The sequence below is a fragment of the Bos grunniens genome, chromosome 6, assembly GCF_055505025.1.
Source record: "Bos grunniens cultivar Pamir isolate PY7600 chromosome 6, Bosgru_T2T1.0, whole genome shotgun sequence".
NCBI lineage: Eukaryota > Metazoa > Chordata > Mammalia > Artiodactyla > Bovidae > Bos > Bos grunniens.
In genome coordinates, this window is record NC_141170.1 from 59,781,788 (window position 1) to 59,801,024 (window position 19,237).

The 19,237-nt window shown below is 40.5% G+C and overlaps 2 protein-coding genes across 7 annotated transcripts in view; one reads left to right on the forward strand and one right to left on the reverse strand.

Moving 5' to 3' along the window:
- SMIM14 (small integral membrane protein 14) overlaps positions 1 to 19,237 on the forward strand; it is a 143,593-nt gene that overhangs the window by 64,427 nt on the left and 59,929 nt on the right. For 3 of the 6 annotated variants that reach the window (XM_086406101.1, XM_086406098.1, XM_086406097.1), the window contains exon 1: positions 17,827 to 17,979. The exons of 1 other annotated variant lie outside the window; for it this stretch is intronic. The gene's annotated coding sequence lies outside the window, so the exon portion shown is untranslated. Of the gene's footprint in view, positions 1 to 17,826; positions 17,980 to 18,214; positions 18,277 to 19,237 lie in introns of those variants that run through there. 2 more of the 6 variants (XM_086406100.1, XM_086406099.1) reach the window with 1 other exon arrangement.
- On the reverse strand, positions 14,518 to 19,068 carry LOC147370788 (uncharacterized). Its single transcript, XM_086407817.1, has 2 exons — positions 18,947 to 19,068; positions 14,518 to 18,334 (listed from the first exon to the last, which is right to left on the reverse strand). The coding sequence occupies exons 1-2, from the start codon at positions 19,066 to 19,068 to the stop codon at positions 17,557 to 17,559; spliced, it is 900 nt and encodes a 299-aa protein (XP_086263943.1). The 3' UTR covers positions 14,518 to 17,556.

A 19,237-nucleotide genomic window follows, 5' to 3' on the forward strand; every position in this document is an offset into this window, starting at 1 on the left:
AAGTGAAGAGAAACTAAAAAGCCTCTTGATAAAAGTGAAAGAGGAGAGTGAAAAAGTTGACTTAAAGCTCAACATTCAGAAAACTAAGATCATGGCATCTGGTCCCATCACTTTATGGGAAATAGATGGGGAAACAGTGGAAACAGCATCAGACTTTATTTTTTTGGCTCCAATGTCACTGCAGATGGTGATTGCAGCCATGAAATTAAAAGACGCTTATTCCTTTGAAGGAAAGTTATGACCAACCTAGATAGCATATTAAAAAGCAGAGATATTACTTTGCCAACAAAGGTCTATCTAGTCAAGGCTATGGCTTTTCCAGTGGTCATGTATGGATGTGAGAGTTGGACTGTGAAGAAAGCTGAGCACCTAAGAATTGATGCTTTTGAACTGTAGTGCTGGAGAAGACTCTTGAGAGTCCCTTGGACTGCAAGGAGATCCAACCAGTCAGTCCTAATGGAGACTAGTCCTGGATGTTCATTGGAAGGACTGATGCTGAGGCTGAAACGCCAATACTTTGTCCATGTCATGCGAAGAGTTGACTCATTGGAAAAGATCCTGATCCTGGGAGGGATTGGGGCAGGAGGAGAAGGGGACGACAGAGGATGAGATAGCTGGATGGCATCACTGACTCGATGCACATGTGTTTGGGTGAACTCTGGGAGTTGGTGATGGACAGGGAGGCCTGGCGTGCTGTGATTCATGGGGTCGCAAAGAGTCAGACACGACTGAGTAACTGAACTGAATGGTGTAAATATTCTGAATGTGTTAGTTTCAAACTATCAATGTGACATCACTGAACTTGGAAAGAAATGGGCACAATTGGCTCTCATAGGGAAGAAGCAAGATTGAGTTGATTCCAGCAGAACACTAATTATTGATAATGTAAGTTTAATAGGCATACATGGAAAGAATAATGGGTATAAAATCATAAATACAGTGTTGCACATGTAACTTCTGAAAGACTGTAAAGAACTTCTCAAGCTTCTGATTCAGTTACTGATCTGTAGACCTAGTAAAATATGTATTTGTGTTCAGTTGTGTGCAACTCTTTTGCAACCCCCATGGACTATAGCCCACCAGGCTTCTCAACTCAAGGATTGAACCTGCATCTTCTATGTCTCCTGCATTGGTGGGTGGATTCTTTACATGGAGCCACCTGGGAAGCCCCTAGTATAATATACTGAACTCTTAATTACTAGGATGATTAACAATGAGCTCTTCATAGAGAAATGAAAAGCATGGTTAAATACATTTAAAAATACCATTTATGATAAGAAAAATGTCCAACAAGAAACATGTTTTTGAATAAATACAAGTTATGGATCAATTTTGACAAAATTAAAGAGAAAACTATAATAAATAATCATAATGACCGAGTTTTGAAAACCACTGGGGATTCCTTGGTGGCTCAATGGTAAAGAATCTGCCTGCCAATGCAGGAGACATGGGTTCAATCTCTGATCCTGGAAAACCTCACATGCCTCAGAGCAACTAACCCTGTAGGCCACAACGACTGTGCTCTGCATCCCAGGAGCCACAGTTACTGAGTCCACATGCCGCAGCTACAGAAGCCTGCACAACCTGAAGCCCATGCTCTGCAAGAGAAGCCACTGCAATAAGAAGCCCACACACTACAACAAAGAGTAGCCCCCACCGCCACAACTAGAGAAAGCCTGCGCAAAGAAATGAAGACCTTGTTCAGTTGCTCAGTCGTGTCCGACTCTTTGCCAGCCCATGGACTGCAGCATGCCAGATTTCCCTGTCCTTCACCATCTCCTGGAGATTGCTCAAATTCATGTTCATTGAGTCAGTGATGCTATCCAACCATCTTGTCCTCTGTTGTCCCCTTCTTCTCCTGCCCTTAATCTTTCCCAGCTTCAGGGTCTTCTTTAATAAGTCAGCTCTTCGCATTAGGTAGCCAAAGTACTGGAGCTTCAGCTTCAGCATCGGTCCTTCTAAAGTATATTCAAGACTGATTTCCCTTAGGATTGACTGGTTTGATCTCCTTGCAGTCCAAGAGACTCCCAAGAGTCTTCTCCATCACCACAGCTCAAAAGCATCAATTCTTCAGCGTTCAGCCTTCATTATGGTCCAACTCTCATATCCATAGGTGACTACTGGAAAAACCCAAGCTTTGACTACAGAGACCTTTGTTGGCAAAGTAACGCAGCCAAAAATAAATAATTTTTTTAAAGATACATTAAATGCTAAGAAAATCACAAATAATTAAGGAATGTTAATTCCTCAGATTTATTTGGATTTTTAAACTGAATTAAAATTTATGAAACTATTGTACTCAGCTGATCCTTGAAATACATGAAACCACTTACAATAAACTTCATAGGTAGCAATTTTTCTATTAGAATATTTTTAAGTTACTATGGAAACAAGTTGTCCTATTGTTACACTTCAGGCCACTTCTCAGTCTTATACTAGCTAACTCAGCTCTCCTTTTCTTCCTTTCTGCATTCCCCAGAAACTCATTCGGCCGTAAATTTCTCTTTAAAGACTTTCCTCCATTTAAATTTATTGAATGGAAAGGGGAATGAGGGAATCTTTGGAAATATTTTATATCCTGATCTAGGTGGTGGTCACATGCATATTTACATATGTAAAAATTCAAGCTGAGTACTTAAGATTTTTAACGTGGGTTCCCAGTTGTCCCAGAACCAGCATAGCACTGCAGACCATGATTTGTTCATAGAAGGCTCTCAGTTTAACTGAATTGAACCAAGATTGCAGCAGCAGAACTTGACCTTTTACAAGCACTCGATACATGTTTGTTATCCTTGTTGACAATGATGACTATTTGTGGACTGTGAACCTTCTTCCTGGTCCAAGAAACATTTGCCGGGCAGTCAGTTACATAATGATTAACTAAAACTACAGTTATTCCAAATTAGTACTTTCTCTTTCTGTCCTTCAGATTTTTAACTCATAATGGAAGATTTGGGCAGGAAATGGAACATGTTTTTTTTCTACAGTGGGTGGTGTTCATGATTTTGGTTTTACCATCAAAATATTGGTTGTACATAACTGTGCCATGATGTCTATCATTTCCTTTCCACCCTTTCTCTTCTTTAAATGAACTTGTCTGCGCCTCCTACTCTAAGAGTTTGCTCACACATGTTATTCCCTTGTCAGCCCCCAGCCAGTTGGGCCAGGAATAAACTAAGCTCGGCCAATTGGCTCTTCTCTCCCTAAAATTTGGAAATGAGATTTAGAAATTCCAGAACTCTCTTTCACTGCTTGAACTGGAAATAATATACAGCTGGTATGGGTGTTCGTCATATGTGCACTTGTGTATATATGTGGTCATAGGCCGTTGTCTTGGGCTCTACTATATCATGCAGTACCACTTAACTCTTGGGGATCTTTTTATCATTCCAAATCGTAGAAATACAGAGTGCCTCACTATTTTGCTGACACCTCCCTCTTTCAGTTTTACCTACTCTCTCAAGTCCCTTTTTCTATTTCCTAGCCATCAGGAGAATGGCTTGGCAACTTCTGGTCCAGAGGTTATCCCTAATTCTCAGCTCATTGAAGTCGATAATAGTTCAGAGGGTTCAAGGACCCCTACTTTATTAGTGATTTTTTTAATTAAAAATAATTTTAAAAATTAATTTTAAAATAATTTGATTTAATTAAGTCAAAGACATAAACAGATGGAGAGATATTCCATGTTCCTGAGTGGGAAGAATCAATATTGTGAAAATGACTATACTACCAAATGCAATCTACAGATTCAATGTGATCCCTATCAAATTACCAATGGCATTTGTCACAGAACTAGAACAAAAATTTCACAATTCATATGGAAACACAAAAGACCCAGAAGACCCAAAGCAGTCTTGAGAAATAAGAATGGAGCTGGAGGAATCAACGTTCCTGACTTCAGATTATACTACAAAGCTACAGTCATCTAGACAGTATGGTACTGGCACAAAAACAGAAATATAGACCAATGGAACAAGATTAAGAACCCAGGGATAAACCCATGCACCTATGGGTACCTTATTTTTGACAAAGGAGGCAAGAATATACAATGGGGCAAAGACAGCCTCTTTAATAAATGGTGCTGGGAAAACTGGACAGCTACATGCAAAAGAAGGAAATTAGATCACTACCTAACACCATACACAAAGATAAACTCAAAATGGATTAAAGACCTAAATGTAAGACCAGAAACTATTAAACTCTTAAAGGAGAACATAGGCAGAACACTCGATGACATAATCAAAGCAAGATCTTCTATGACCCACCTCCTAGAGTAATGGAAATAAAAACAAAATAAACAAGTGGGACCTCATTAAACTTAAAAGCTTTTGCACAACAAAGGAAACTATAAACAAGGTGAAAAGACAACCCTCGGAATGGAAGAAAATAATAGCAAGGGAAACAACTGATAAAGAATTAGTTTCCAAGGTATACAAGCAGTTTATACAACTCAATACCAAAAAAGCAAATAACCCAATCAAAAAGTGGGAACGGGACCTGAAGAGACATTTCTCCAAAGAAGACATACCGATGGCTAACAAGCACATGAAAAGATGCTCAACATCACTCATTATCAGAGAAATGCCAATCAAAACTACAATGAGATACCACCTCACAGTAGTCATAATGAAAGTGAAAGTGAAGTCACGTCTGACTCTTTGTGACCCCATGGACTGTAGCCCACCAGGCTCCTCCATCCATGGAATTTTCAGGCAAGAGTACTGGGGTGGGTTGCCATTTCCTTCTCCAGGGGATCTTCCTGACCCAGGGATTGAACCCAGGTCTCCCGCATTGCAGGCAGATGCTTTACCATCTGAGCCACCACGGAAGCCCAGTCAGAATGGCCATCATCAAAAAGTCTACAAACAATAAATGCTGGAGAGGGTGTGAAGAAAAGGGAACACTCTTGCATTGTTGGTGAGGATGTAAACTGATAAAGCCATTATGGAAGATGATATGGAGACTCCTTAAAAAGCTAGGAATAAAACCACCATATGACCTAGCAATCCCACTCCAAGGCATATACCCTGAGGAAATCAAAACTGAAAAAGACACATGTACCCCAATATTCACTGCAGCTCTATTTATAACAGCTAGAACACAGAAGCAACCTAGATGTCCATTGACAGATGAATGGATAAAGAAGTGGTGGTACATATATACAGTGGAATACTGCTGCTGCTACTGCTAAGTCACTTCAGTCGTGTTCAACTCTATGTGACCCCATAGATGGCAGCCCATCGGGCTCCCCTGTCCCTGGGATTCTCCAGGCAAGAACACTGGAGTGAGTTGCCATTTCCTTCTCCAATGCATGACAGTGAAAAGTGAAAGTGAAGTTGCTCAGTCGTGTCCGACCCTCAGCGACCCCATGGACTGCAGCCCTCCAGGCTCCTCCGTCCATGGGATTTTCCAGGCAAGAGTACTGGAGTGGGGTGCCACTGCCTTCTCCGACAATGGAATACTACTCAGCCATAAAAAGGAACACATTTGAATCTGTTCTAATGAGGTGGATGAAACTAGAGCCCATTATACACAGTGAAGTAAGTCAGAAAGAGAAATATAAATATCATATACTGACACATATATATGGAATCTGAAGAGATGGCACTGGAATTTATTTTCAGGACGGCAATGGAGAAACAGACATAGAGAACAGACCTATGGACAAGGTGGGAGGAGAGGAAGAAGAGGAGATGTATGGAGAGAGTAACATAGAAATTTACAATACCATGTGTAAAACAGATAACCAATGGGGATTTGCTGTAAGATTCAGGGAACGCAAACAGGGGCTCTGTGACAGGCTGAAGGGTTGGGTGGGAAGGGAGATGGGAGGGAGGTCTGGGAGGAAGGGGACATGGGTATACCTATGGCTGATTCTTGTTGATATATGACAGAAAACCACAAAATTCTGTAAAGCAATTATCCTTCAATTAAAAAATTAGAAAAAAATTTTGGCCACACTGCACAGCACGTGGAATCTTAGTTCCCCCAGAATAGATTGAACTGGTATCCTCTGCATTGGAAGCACAGAGTCTTAACCACTGGACCACCAGGGAAGTCATTAATGACTTTTTTTTTTTTTTAAACTTTACAATATTGTATTAGTTTTGCCAAATATCGAAATGAATCCGCCACAGGTATACATGTGTTCCCCATCCTGAACCCTCCTCCCTCCTCCCTCCCCATACCATCCCTCTGGGCTGGCCCAGTGCACCAGCCCCAAGCATCCAGTATCGTGCATCGAACCTGGACTGGTGACTCGTTTCATACATGATATTATACATGTTTCAATGCCATTCTCCCAAATCTTCCCACCCTCTCCCTCTCCCACAGAGTCCATAAGACTGTTCTATACATCAGTGTCTCTTTTGCTGTCTCGTACACAGGGTTATTGTTACCATCTTTCTAAATTCCATATATATGCGTTAGTATACTGTATTGGTGTTTTTCTTTCTGGCTTACTTCACTCTGTACAATAGGCTCCAGTTTCATCCACCTCATTAGAACTGATTCAAATGTATTCTTTTTTAATGGCTGAGTAATACTCCATTGTGTATATGTACCATAGCTTTCTTATCCATTCATCTGCTGATGGACATCTAGGTTGCTTCCATGTCCTGGCTATTATAAACAGTGCTGCGATGAACATTGGGGTACACGTGTCTCTTTCCCTTCTGGTTTCCTCAGTGTGTATGCCCAGCAGTGGGACTGCTGGATCATAAGGCAGTTCTATTTCCAGTTTTTTAAGGAATCTCCACACTGTTCTCCATAGTGGCTCTACTAGTTTGCATTCCCACCAACAGTGTAAGAGAGTTCCCTTTTCTCCACACCCTCTCCAGCATTTATTGCTTGTAGACTTTTGGATCACAGCCATTCTGACTGGCGTGAAATGGTACCTCATAGTGGCTTTGATTTGCATTTCTCTGATAATGAGTGATGTTGAGCATCCTTTCATGTGTTTGTTAGCCATCTGTATGTCTTCTTTGGAGAAATGTCTATTTAGTTCTTTGGCCCATTTTTTGATTGGGTCATTTATTTTCCTGGAGTTGAGCTGTAGGAGTTGCTTGTATATTTTTGAGATTAGTTGTTTGTCAGTTGCTTCATTTGCTATTATTTTCTCCCATTCTGAAGGCTGCCTTTTCACCTTGCTAATAGTTTCCTTTGTTGTGCAGAAGCTTTTAAGGTTAATTAGGCCCCATTTGTTTATTTGTGCTTTTATTTCCAATATTCTGGGAGGTGGGTCATAGAGGATCCTGCTGTGATGTATGTCGGTGAGTGTTTTGCCTATGTTCTCCTCTAGGAGTTTTATAGTTTCTGGTCTTACGTTTAGATCTTTAATCCATTTTGAGTTTATTTTTGTGTATGGTGTTAGAAAGTGTTCTAGTTTCATTCTTTTACAAGTGGTTGACCAGTTTTCCCAGCACCACTTGTTAAAGAGATTGTCTTTAATCCATTGTATATTCTTGCCTCATTTGTCAAAGATAAGGTGTCCATATGTGCATGGATTTATCTCTGGGCTTTCTATTTTGTTCCATTGATCTATATTTCTGTCTTTGTGCCAGTACCCATTAATGACTCTTTTAATGACCCCTCAGTCATAGAGAATGGAAACATTCTCTGCCTTCTCTCATAATGTAGCGAGAGAGAATAACTTCACCTTGGAACACTGCATTCCCCACAAAGGGCAACTTCCACTTATTCTGTCTTCCCCTTCTGAGGAAGGGGATAATGGTGAGGGTAGCATTGATTTTCCTAACTGGTACCTCTCACTGGATCCAGTGGGGAAGGGAGAGATTCCAAAAGCTGATGTTTTCTCAAACATGAGTGTGTTATCTTTAGCTGTATATCCTTAGCTCTGAGCTCAAAAACAGGATCTCATTCTACTTAAGATGAAGAATCCCTGATATAAACAATAATATGGGTTGGACTCCTTTCCAATGCTGTTTCATATAATTAGCAGTGTAAGTGCCTCATTTCTGGTAGTGACTCTCAAATATATGTATAAGACAAATTTTACAAATTTCAGTATTGGTTGGATTTTTTAATAGTTTAGTCATTACTTTTAACAAACCATTTTCACATATACTGTGCCACTTAATTGTCTGGGCTATCGCTGATCCACAATCCTATCCAGAGATTACACTGGAAAATTCCAGAGTACCCCGGATTCCTAGTTAACTTTCCAATTACCTTTCCTCCTCAAAGTGCATAGCCTCCTTTCCAGACCCACAAGAATTCTAGTCAGAGCTGATTCTAGATTAAAACCTGTTTTAGGAAAGAATACCTTTTCATCAATTTTATTCCCCCATTAATTTGGCACGTAGATTATTTCTAACAATTGCATTTGGAATCTGTCTTGGGATTTTTGTACTCTCTGCATATCTACCATTATTTGTCTTTGTTACAATATAAGAAAAACATATCTTAGAATTTAAGGTGTATATATTGATAGTTGGTTTCTGCTACTAAGGGAAAGTTAAATAAGTAGCCCATGGAAGGGGCCCTGTGTACCCCTCCATGATTCTATTTCCTCCTCCTTTTAATTCTTACAACCTTGGCTAGTATGCCATTTGGATTGTGACTGAAGCTAAAATAAAAGTCTGTGGATTTCCTCGTAATAGATAATGTAATGGTTAGGAATAGGATAGAAGCACTTAAAATCCTCCTGTATTTTGACAGTTTCCTTCAAAATTCACAATCCTAAACATCACATTAGGAGAAATAATATCCTGATCACAGAAGGTGATATATCTTTTAGATAAACTTTAGAGAAAGACTGAAATACATTTATGACAGTTTAGGTGGAGATTGAGGAATAAAAATAGACATAGCATAATGAATTCCAGAACTCAATTATCTCCTTGTGTGTGTGTGTCTGTATAACATGCTCCAGAGGATGAAATAAGCAATATCTTCTAAAAAAAGAAATGTTTAGGGCACTTGGCAGTCATACAGAAGCTATCACAGCTGCTTTTCCACATTTATTATTAAACATTATCCCCAAGGTCAGAACTCAGTTTGCCTTTTATTTTCTTCACACTAAATATCTTTCTTTCTTCCCATAAAGTTTCTAATGTCTTCCTTATTTTCCCTCACTTGGTCCCCTTCTTCAATTTTTATTACATAAATTCTTGAAAAATCATTCTATTACTTTCTTAAAAATTGGTACAGAGAATATTGTCAATATATCAATTGTTATATAGCAAAAAATAAATATGTAGAATGTTTCACTTTGAAGTTTTAAATTATGAAAATACTACTCACATTCTCTATCTTCAGGAAATAGTAAGATAGCAGTGAAATTGTAAACTCTTCAAAATATAGGAGTAATTTAATTTATTCCTATAAAAGTGAACATACTTTCTCAAGATCTATTTCTCCCAAATTTGTGTAAGTAACTTCAACTGGCTAACAGTGAGGGTTTTACCCCAAATAATAAAATGGCTTTAACTGCCTCATTAACTCTCAAAAAACTTGAGAAGCATTGTTGACCAAAATTAATTCCAAATAAATTGTTTAAATATAATAAATAATTGAAAAGTTAGAAGAAATTTGAATGAAATATTTATTAAATGTTTGGATCTGAATGTTCTTTGTAGCCCTCAGGATTTTCATATTCATAAATGTGCCCCTAGAGCCAAAGACATAGTAGGCATTCCACATATACCTGCTGAACTGAAGATAACCAGATAACCTTGTAGGTTTCAAAGTAAAAAAAAAAACAAAAAACTGTCTCAAAGGAAAATAGGAAACAATTGACTAAATTTTTAAAATTTAATTTTAGTATATTAAAATTATAATTAATAAAATGAAAGATAGTGAACTGAAAGAAAATTTGAAGCAAATAGGAGAGATGAAGAGTAGAAAAAAAAGAGTAGAAATCTTTATTAAAAAGCTATTCCATTTATAAGAGCATCAAAAAGAATAAAATATTTAGGAATATACTTAACCAAGGAGGTGAAAAACTAATACACTGAAAACTAGAAAACACTGCTGAAAGAAATTAAATACACAAACAAATGGAAAGATATTCTGTGTTTACAGATTGGAAGATCTTATATTATTAAGATATCAATACTATCCAGTGATAGTACAGATCAATGCAATCCCTATCAAAATCTCAATGACACTTTTTTTGCAGAAATAGAAAAATTTATCCTAAAACTCAGATGGAATCTCCAGAGACCCTGACTAGCCAAACGAATCTTAAAAGTGAAAAGAACAAAGTTGTAAGTCTCACGTTTCCTGATTTCAAAACTTATGGTAGTCAAAATAATGTGGTACTGACATAAAGATGGATATATATACACAAATGTAATAGAATGGAGAACCTAGGGAAAAAACTCACATATATAATAAAATAACTTCTTGACATGGGTGCCAAGATCTTTCAATGGGGAAAGAATAGTTTTTTTTTAACAAATGCTGGGAAAAATGAATATCCAATGCAAAAGAGTGAAGTCCAACCCTTACCCTACAGTATACATAAAAATTAGGTGAAAATTGATTAAAGACCTAAATGTTATAGCTAAAAACTATAAAAAGATCTTAGAAGAAAACAGGTGAAAAGCTTCATGACTTTGGATTTGGCAATAATTTCTTGGATATGACACTAAAAACATAGGCAACAAAAGAAAAAATAAATTGTACTTCATAAAAATAAAAGATAAACTGAACTTCATCAAAACTAAAAACTTCTGCATAAAGGACATTATCAAAGAGTGAAAAGGAAAGTCACAGAATGAGAGAAAATATCATAAATCATACACCTGATAAGGGATTAATATGCAGAACACATAAAGAACTCCTACAACTTAACAAAAAAAACCCCACCCAATTAAAAAATGGGCAAAGGACTTTAGTAATCCATTCTCTGAAGAAGGTATACAAATTGATAACTAGAATATGAAAAGATACTCAACATCACTAATTATCAGGGAAATACAAATCAAGACTATATTGCAACAGCAACTCACACACATTAGGATGGCTAATATTGAAAAAAAAACAGTTATAAGTGTTGGTGAGGATGTGGGGAAACTGAAATCCTCATGCACTCACTAGAAAAGACCCTGATGCTGGGAAAGATTGAGGGCAGGAGGAGAAGGGGATGAGAGGGCTGGATGGCATCACCGAGTCAATGGACATGAGTTTGAGCAAACTTGGGGAGATTGTGACAGACAGGGAAGCCTGACGTGCTGCAGTCCATGGATCACAAAGAGGTGGACACGACTTAGCAACTGAACAGCAACAACATCATGCACTGTTGGTGGGAATGTAAAATGCAGCCACTGTGAAACGGTTCCTCAAAAAATTAAACCTAGAATAACCATATGATCCAGCAATTTCCCTTCTGGGTATATACCCAAAAAAATTGAAAGGAGGGACTTGAACTTTATTTGTACACCCGTGTCCACAACAGTGTTATACACAGTAGCCAAAATATAGAAGCAAGCCAAGTTTTCATCAACAGATGAAAGAATAAACAAATATGGTGTGTGTATATATACACACACAACATGGATGACCTTACTTTATGCTAAGCGAAATACATTAGTCATAAAAGGATAAATATTAAACAAGTCCACTTACTTGAAGTACTAAAAATAGTCAAATTTACAGAGATTGTAAGTAGAATGGTGGTTTCCATGGAATGAGATGAAGGGGCAATGGGGAGTTAAGAGTATAATAGGCATGGAGTTTTAATAGGTAAATAAGAAAATGTTCACAAGATAGATGTTGGTAATAGTTGTACAACAAGATGGATGTATTTAATACCACAGAACTGTACCCTTAAAAATGGTTAAAATGGTAAATGTTAAGTTATATACATATTTAACCAGTTAACAGCTGACTTGTGGCCACTCAAGTTGATATGTTGAAGCCCTAACCCCCATTGTGACTATGTGGAAATAGGATCTTTAAGGGGGTGTGTTTTATAATGCGTTAGTCATTCAGTCGTGTCCGACTCTTTGCTTTCCCATGGACTGTAGCCTGCCAGGCTTCTCTGTCCATGGAATTCTCCAGGCAAGAATACTGGAGTGGATTGCTATTCCCTCCTCCAGGGAAACTTCCCAACCCAGGGATCGAACTTTGGTCTCCTTCCTCACAGGAATATGCTTTACCGTTTGAGCTACAGGGGAAATCTCCCTTTAAGTGGGTAAGTGAGGTTGAATGAGGTCATAAGGACAAGCCCTAATCCAATAGGAATAATGTCCTTATAAGAAGAGAAAGACACACCAGAACTGCCTCCACACAGAGTAAAGGCCATGTGAGAACAAAGCAAGATGGTCATCTGCAAGCCAGATCTTGATCTTCCGGATTTCCTACCTCCAGAACTTCAAGAAAATAAATTTCTGTTGTTTAAGACATCTAGTCTGTCCTATTCGGTTATGAGAGCCTGAGTAGCCTAACATAACCACAGCTTTTTTTTTTTTTTTAAGAAAAAACTCACTAATGATGTTTTGAACTGCAAAAATAATGCATTGATATGAAAAAATTCAAACCATACAAAGGGTAAAAAATCATAAGGGAGACTCTCATACCCCCCACCCCAGAATAACCAATGCCAATAGTTATAAGAATATCTATCAGAATACTTTATGAATACATGGGGCATATATATTTGAATTACAAACACTTTCTACTTCTAATGCAAAAATCAAAGTAGGTCTGGATCAGAAAAGGAAGATATCTTCAAGTTTGTTAATGCCTAAAACATAATTTTACATATTCATACATTCTACTACCATTGTACATTTAGATTATTTCTAGATTTTTTTTCCATCATAAAATGTTAATAACTTCCTTATAGTCATTTAAAATTATTTCCATCCTCATATTTTTTAGAACCTAACATACAATGTAACATTATCTTTTCCATTACCATTGTTCACATAGGTTATTTCCTTATTTTTTGCCCATCATATTAATACAAATGTAATTCACATCTTTATAACTTTACTCTTTTTAAAACTATTTCATTAGTTTCCCAGTAGTGAAAATTGGTCAATGGATGTGATACTTCTACAGAACTTGATATATATTGCCAGCTGATTTCCAAAATGTACCTGCCAATTTACTGTCAGCAGTGCTAACAGTACCAATATTAGATAGTCATATTTAAAAATATCTCCCTCTCTGCTTAAAAAAAAAGCAAAAAACCCCCCAAAAACTCCCAAAGTATTTGTAGTTAAAAAAGGAAATCTTAACTTGCATTTTTTATTACTACTGAGATTGAAGGTTTTCGAATAACTATTAAGTCATTTGTGTCTTTTTGTGTGTAACTCATACTCTTTATCCATACACATATTAGAGGCATTAATATCTTTCTTAGTGATTTGTGTGAGTCCTTCATATATTACATTACCCTTTCATTTATCAACATTTATTCCAAATATTTCCCAGACTGTTTTGTCTTTTAATTATATATGTCCATTCAACAAATATTTATTCATTATGTTCTAAGTACTGTGGTGGGAATTCTACGTTGCTTTTTAAATTACTTTATATGGAGAATTATACACATACTTTTTGACTCTTCCACTGCTTAAAGTTTTCAAAGGTTGAACTTAGGGCAAAAACCCACGTATGATCCTGTCTCACTGTTCGTGTCAGGGCTGGTCCTTTCTATCTCTCATGAGATTGCAAGCAGACGTTAAGCAAGGGTGCAGTCATCTGATGCTAGACTGGGGATGCAGGATGAGCCCAGTCAAGGCGGTTCACTCACACAGCTGGTAAACTGATGAGGCTGTTGGTGGAGGCTTTTGTTTCTCTCCACCTGGGCATCTTCAAATATAGGTCTGCTTGAGTGGAGTGTCATGGAACCTTGCTTCCTCGAGAGCAAGCAATCCAAGACAATGAGGTGGAAAGCTGCAATCAATGCCTTTATGACCTAGCCTTAGAAGTCACACACCTTCAGCTGTATTTTACAGGTCAGAGCAACCCTTTTTCAATAGGCTGAAAGAATCTTATTTCCAGAGTTGAGAATCACTAATCACTGGGGATTATCTTGAAAGCTAGCTATGAAAGATCCCAACATCTTGATTTTCCTGTAATTTACTTTATAAAGCAAATACTGATAATTTTTCAATGTTTTGTACCATTCCAATTTTGTAGCATACTGCTCTCAAACACAGCTGTACTTTCAAACACATGTGTGCACATGGGCGCACTCAAGCATGAGACTTTGTTCCACAGAATGAAGCTCCACAGATTAAAGACCCTGTGTTACAGTCAGCCTCTGAACTTCATTAAGTCACATTAGAACTTCTGTGAACTTCATTAGATACCACTTAAAACTCTCTGAATTTGAGTAAACAGAGTTCAAGATGCAAAGTTTAAGAAGCTTGACTTCTACCTACTTGTAATGTTAATTAACGTGGAAACACTTTGTGAGTTTTACCAGAAACCTTTCATTTTCTAGACATTTTTACCTGTGTTCCCACTTTAATTAAAAAGCTCTTGCCCTTAACAATTTACCCATCTTTAGCTAGAACACGATTTTCTAAGTCCACATGGCATTTTACGAATGTTTTATTTTAAAGTCACAGCAATTATTTCTACATCAGATCAGATCAGTCGCTCCGTCGTGTCCAACTCTTTGCAACCCCATGAATCACAGGACGCCAGGCCTCCCTGTCCATCACCAACTCCTGGAGTTCACTCAGACTCACATCCATCGAGACAGTGATGCCATCCAGTCATTTCATCCTCTGTTGTCCCTTTCTCCTCTTGCCCCCAATCCCTCCCAGCATCAGAGTCTTTTCCAATGAGTCAACTCTTCACATGAGGTGGCCAAAGTACTGGAGTTTCAGCTTTAGCATCATTCCTTCCAAAGAAATCCCAGGGCTGATCTCCTTCAGAATGGACTGGTTGGATCTCCTTGCAGTCCAAGGGACTCTCAAGAGTCTTCTCCAACACCACAGTTCAAAAGCATCACTTCTTCGGCGCTCTTCACAGCCTTCTTCACAGTCCAATTCTCACATCCATACACGACCACAGGAAAAACCATAGCCTTGACTAGAGGGACCTTTGTTGGCAAAGTAATGTCTCTGCTTTTGAATATGCTATCTAGGTTGGTCATAACTTTCCTTCCAAGGAGTAAGCGTCCTCTAATTTCATGGCTGCAGTCACCATCTGCAGTGATTTTGGAGCGCAGAAAAATAAAGTCTGACACTGTTTCCACTGTTTCCCCATCTACTTGCCATGAAGTGATGGGACCGGATGCCATGATCTTCGTTTTCTGAATGTTGAGCTTTAAGCCAACTTTTTCACTCTCCTCTTTCACTTTCATCAAGAGGCTTTTGAGTTCCTCTTCACTTTCTGCCATAAGGGTGGTGTCATCTGCATATCTGAGGTTATTGATATTTCTCCCGGCAATCTTGATTCCAGCTTGTGTTTCTTCCAGTCCAGCGTTTCTCATGATGTACTCTGCATATAAGTTAAATAAGCAAGGTGACAGTATACAGCCTTGACAGACTCCTTTTCCTATTTGGAACCAGTCTGTTGTTCCGTGTCCAGTTCTAACTGTTGCTTCCTGACCTGCATACAGATTTCTCAAGAGGCAGATCAGGTGGTCTGGTATTCCCATCTCTTCCAGAATTTTCCACAGTCTATTGTGGTCCACACAGTCAAAGGCTTTGGCATAGTCAATAAAGCAGAAATAGATGTTTTTCTGGAACTCTCTTGCTTTTTCCATGATCCAGCAGATGTTGGCAATTTGATCTCTGGTTCCTCTGCCTTTTCTAAAATCAGCTTGAACATTAGGAAGTAGGAAGTTCACGGTTCACATATTGCTGAAGCCTGGCTTGGAGAATTTTGAGCATTACTTTACTAGCATGTGAGATGAGTGCAATTGTGAGGTAGTTTGAGCATTCTTTGGCATTGCCTTTTTTTTGAAAGAAATAACCTATTTCTACATAGGTTATTCTAAAAGAAGTCAAGGCACAAGGAGATTGGGCGAAATAAGCAGCCTGTCATTCCCAAACGACTGTCCTTGGGTCTTGCCTCCAGCTTAGGCCCAGGCCAGTCCCCCACACCTGTTAGCTCACATGCTCTAGAGCTGTGCGGTCCCATATGGTGACACTAGCCACACCCAGCACTTGAGCCTTGCTCTAAGTGCAAATTCACATCCACTTTTGAAGACTTAGTATGAGGTAAACATGAACATCTCATTAATAATTTTTACATTGATTGCATGTTGAAACTATATTTTGGACGCATGCTTGCTAAGTTGCTTCAGTTGTGTCAGACTCTTTGGGACCCTATTGGCTGTAGCCCGCCAGGCTCCTCTCCGTGGGATTCTCCAGCCAAGAATATTGGAATGGGTTGCCATGGCCTCCTCCAGGGGACCTCCTGGACTCAGGGATCCAACCCGCCTCTCTTAAGTTTCCTACATTGGCAGGTGGGTTCTTATCACTGAGCCACCTGGGAAGCCCCATATTTTGGATAAATTAGGTTAAATAAGTGAAGTTGCTCAGTCGTGTCCGACTCTTTGCGACCCCATGGACTGTAGACTACCAGGCTTCTTTGTCCATGGAATTTTCCAGGCAAGAATACTAGAGTGGGTTGCCATTTCCTTCTCCAGGAGATCTTCCCGACCCAGGGATTGAACCCGGGTATCCCGCATTGTAGGCAGACGCTTTACCGTCTGAGCCACCAGGGAAGTACTACTGAAAAAAAAAAAAAAAAAAAAAAGCAGCTCTCGCAGATTATACTAATTTCGCTGAAAGTGACTCAGCTAGTTGAGGTGACAAACCAGACACTGAGGTAGAAGTCCAGGTTAGGCGAAAAGGTCAACTCAGAATAAGGAAGGCAGTTTCTTACAGCTAACTTTCACCTCTCCTGCACGATAGGCAAATAAGCACCTCTGTGAAATCTTTGGAACTCACACTTTCATTTAAACACTAGTCTCGCTTTAAAGTCTGTCCATTTATGGACCTAAGAAAACAGAGTAGCCCGAAGTTTTCCCAAAGTGGGAAACCTCTCGGGCCCGTTGTTCTGTGGGGAGACTAAGAAGGCCAGAATGAGAGAGTAGGAAGCATCACCTTGGTTTAGAAGAAATGAGGTTCTCACACCATAAGTATTTCAGTCCCGAAGGTCAAAGCAACAAAGGTTTGAGCTGACTGCCTAACAACAGCTTTCCTCTCCCAGTTCCCCATTATCGCTCTATCAGTCCCACATTCCCTTTAACACTCCTCTTGAACTCAATTTAGCCAGCTTTCCGAGTGCAGTTTGCCTCCGGGACAGGGGATCAATAACTGCCACGTCTGTCATACTTTTGTATATATAAGACCAAACCTCGATCTCCAGTTTTCACCTGAGCCTAAGTGATCCAAAACAATCTCTACAAGTCTCATCAGACACCACCTTGCGCCCCCACTTACCACTACCCCCGCTATTCTAAAGACTCCAGCTGAGGAAAGCCATCAGCTTGGGCACCACTACCCCCGCTATTCTAAAGACTCCAGCTGAGGAAAGCCATCAGCTTCGGCAAAGGGAGACACACTGCAGAGGACGTCCACGACACACGAAACAGAACCTACGCAGGCCACTTCAACAAACGCGGGGCCTCGCCCTCTCCATCACACAACGCTGCGCCCCACCCCTCCCAACCGGAACTGCAACTCCGGTGCTCCGCGCCCCCTCGAACCGCGTGACGCTCGCGGCCGCCCCGCCTCCGGACCCACTGGGCAGGCGCGGGGCGCGCGCATGCTCGGCAGGCCGGCTGCCTGGGTCTTGAGCCGCTGCAATCTGTTGCGCCGCCGCCCGCGGGAGCCGGCAGATCCGGGTCTCGTGGCTTAGAGTGACGTGGTCAGTCGAATCAAAACAGAGGAGGGGAGGAAGCCGGCGGCCAGGAGCGGCGGCGGCAGCGGCTTCCCGAGCAGCCGCAGCGTTCCGGAAGCTCCAGGCGGTCTTTCTGCCGAGGCTTAGTCCGGGCCCCCAACCTCCCCGCCCCGTCGGTTGTTGTCTGGGCGGGTGAGTGTCTCCCATTTCTCCCACCACCGTTTGCCGGCCCACCTTTCCCTCGCCCCGATTTTTCCTGGGGGCTCTGGCGGGCTGCGGCGGCTGCGGCAGTGCGGGGCTGCTTCTCGGGCTCAAGGGGTCCCCGGCCGGGCTGGCGACTGTGCATCGGGAGAAGCCCGCTGCTGTCGAGCCCGCGTCCTCCGGCGAAGAGTGGGGCGAAGAGCCTGAGATTTGGCTTTCTCTGCAGGAGACCAGAGTCGGGACTTGGCAGGGAAGTGGACGGTAGCCACGGGTGGTTTTATTTTTAGGGTAAGCAGTCAACTCGGGTGGAGGCGTATAATGGAGTAAAAAGAAGAGTGAGTCGTAGCTGGAAGGAATCCCTCACAAACCTTGCAATCTTCACTAAATCATTTACCTCTGTTTCTCAGCCCTTGCCGGGTCTGATGTAGTCACCGGTATGCGTCCTTTGTTGTGATTGATGAGACTAGAAAGCTGCCATCCAGAAAGCGGGAGCTTTTAGCCCTTATTGTGTTGTGAATTTAAAGGATTCCCTTTTTCTGTTTGTTCAGTACGTGGAACCAGAGCTGACAGTAAAGAGGTGGTACCCTTTATTGTAGCAGATAAAGTGCGATAAACTGGTTACCGGAGTACCTGAAGTCCCGTGTTACCATTAGAGCCAGTTTTCCGAAGTGTCTGTTCGCGTGTGTATTAGGATTTTAGCCACAGTGATGTTCTTTAGCCGGAGAGAGTCAATAGGGTGTTTTCAGTTGCCCTAGTTTACAGAAGCGAGGATGTGGCCTTAGGAGAATGTCTTGGCTTTGCATAGAGAAAGTCGGATGAGCTTCCTGCACGTAATACCCGCGTTTAAAGAGATCTTCCAGTTACTGTGTTTTGTCGGAAACCGTTGGCAGCGTAGAATAACTTGGACGGCGTCAGCCCTTCCAGGGGAAGTCCTGAGACCCTTAGGAGGCGTTCTCACTGCCCAGTCTGTGGAGCCTGCAGAGGGTTTGTGTTCCCTTCCACTTTAGATGACCCGCCACGCAGATTCCTCTGGGGTAGCCTGCTTCGAGCCCTGCCACCCTCCGCGCCTTTCCACCGCATGAATGAGACCAGAAGACCAAACCTCTGTTTTGTCCTTAGTTTTTTTAAAGTTTTTTTTTTTCCTCCAGAGAATTCATTAATTGAGGTGTTTCTTTAGCAAACGGCAAGAAAGAAAAAGAGCTATGTATTAAATTGATCGTCATATATCAAATCCAGGAAGAGATCTTAG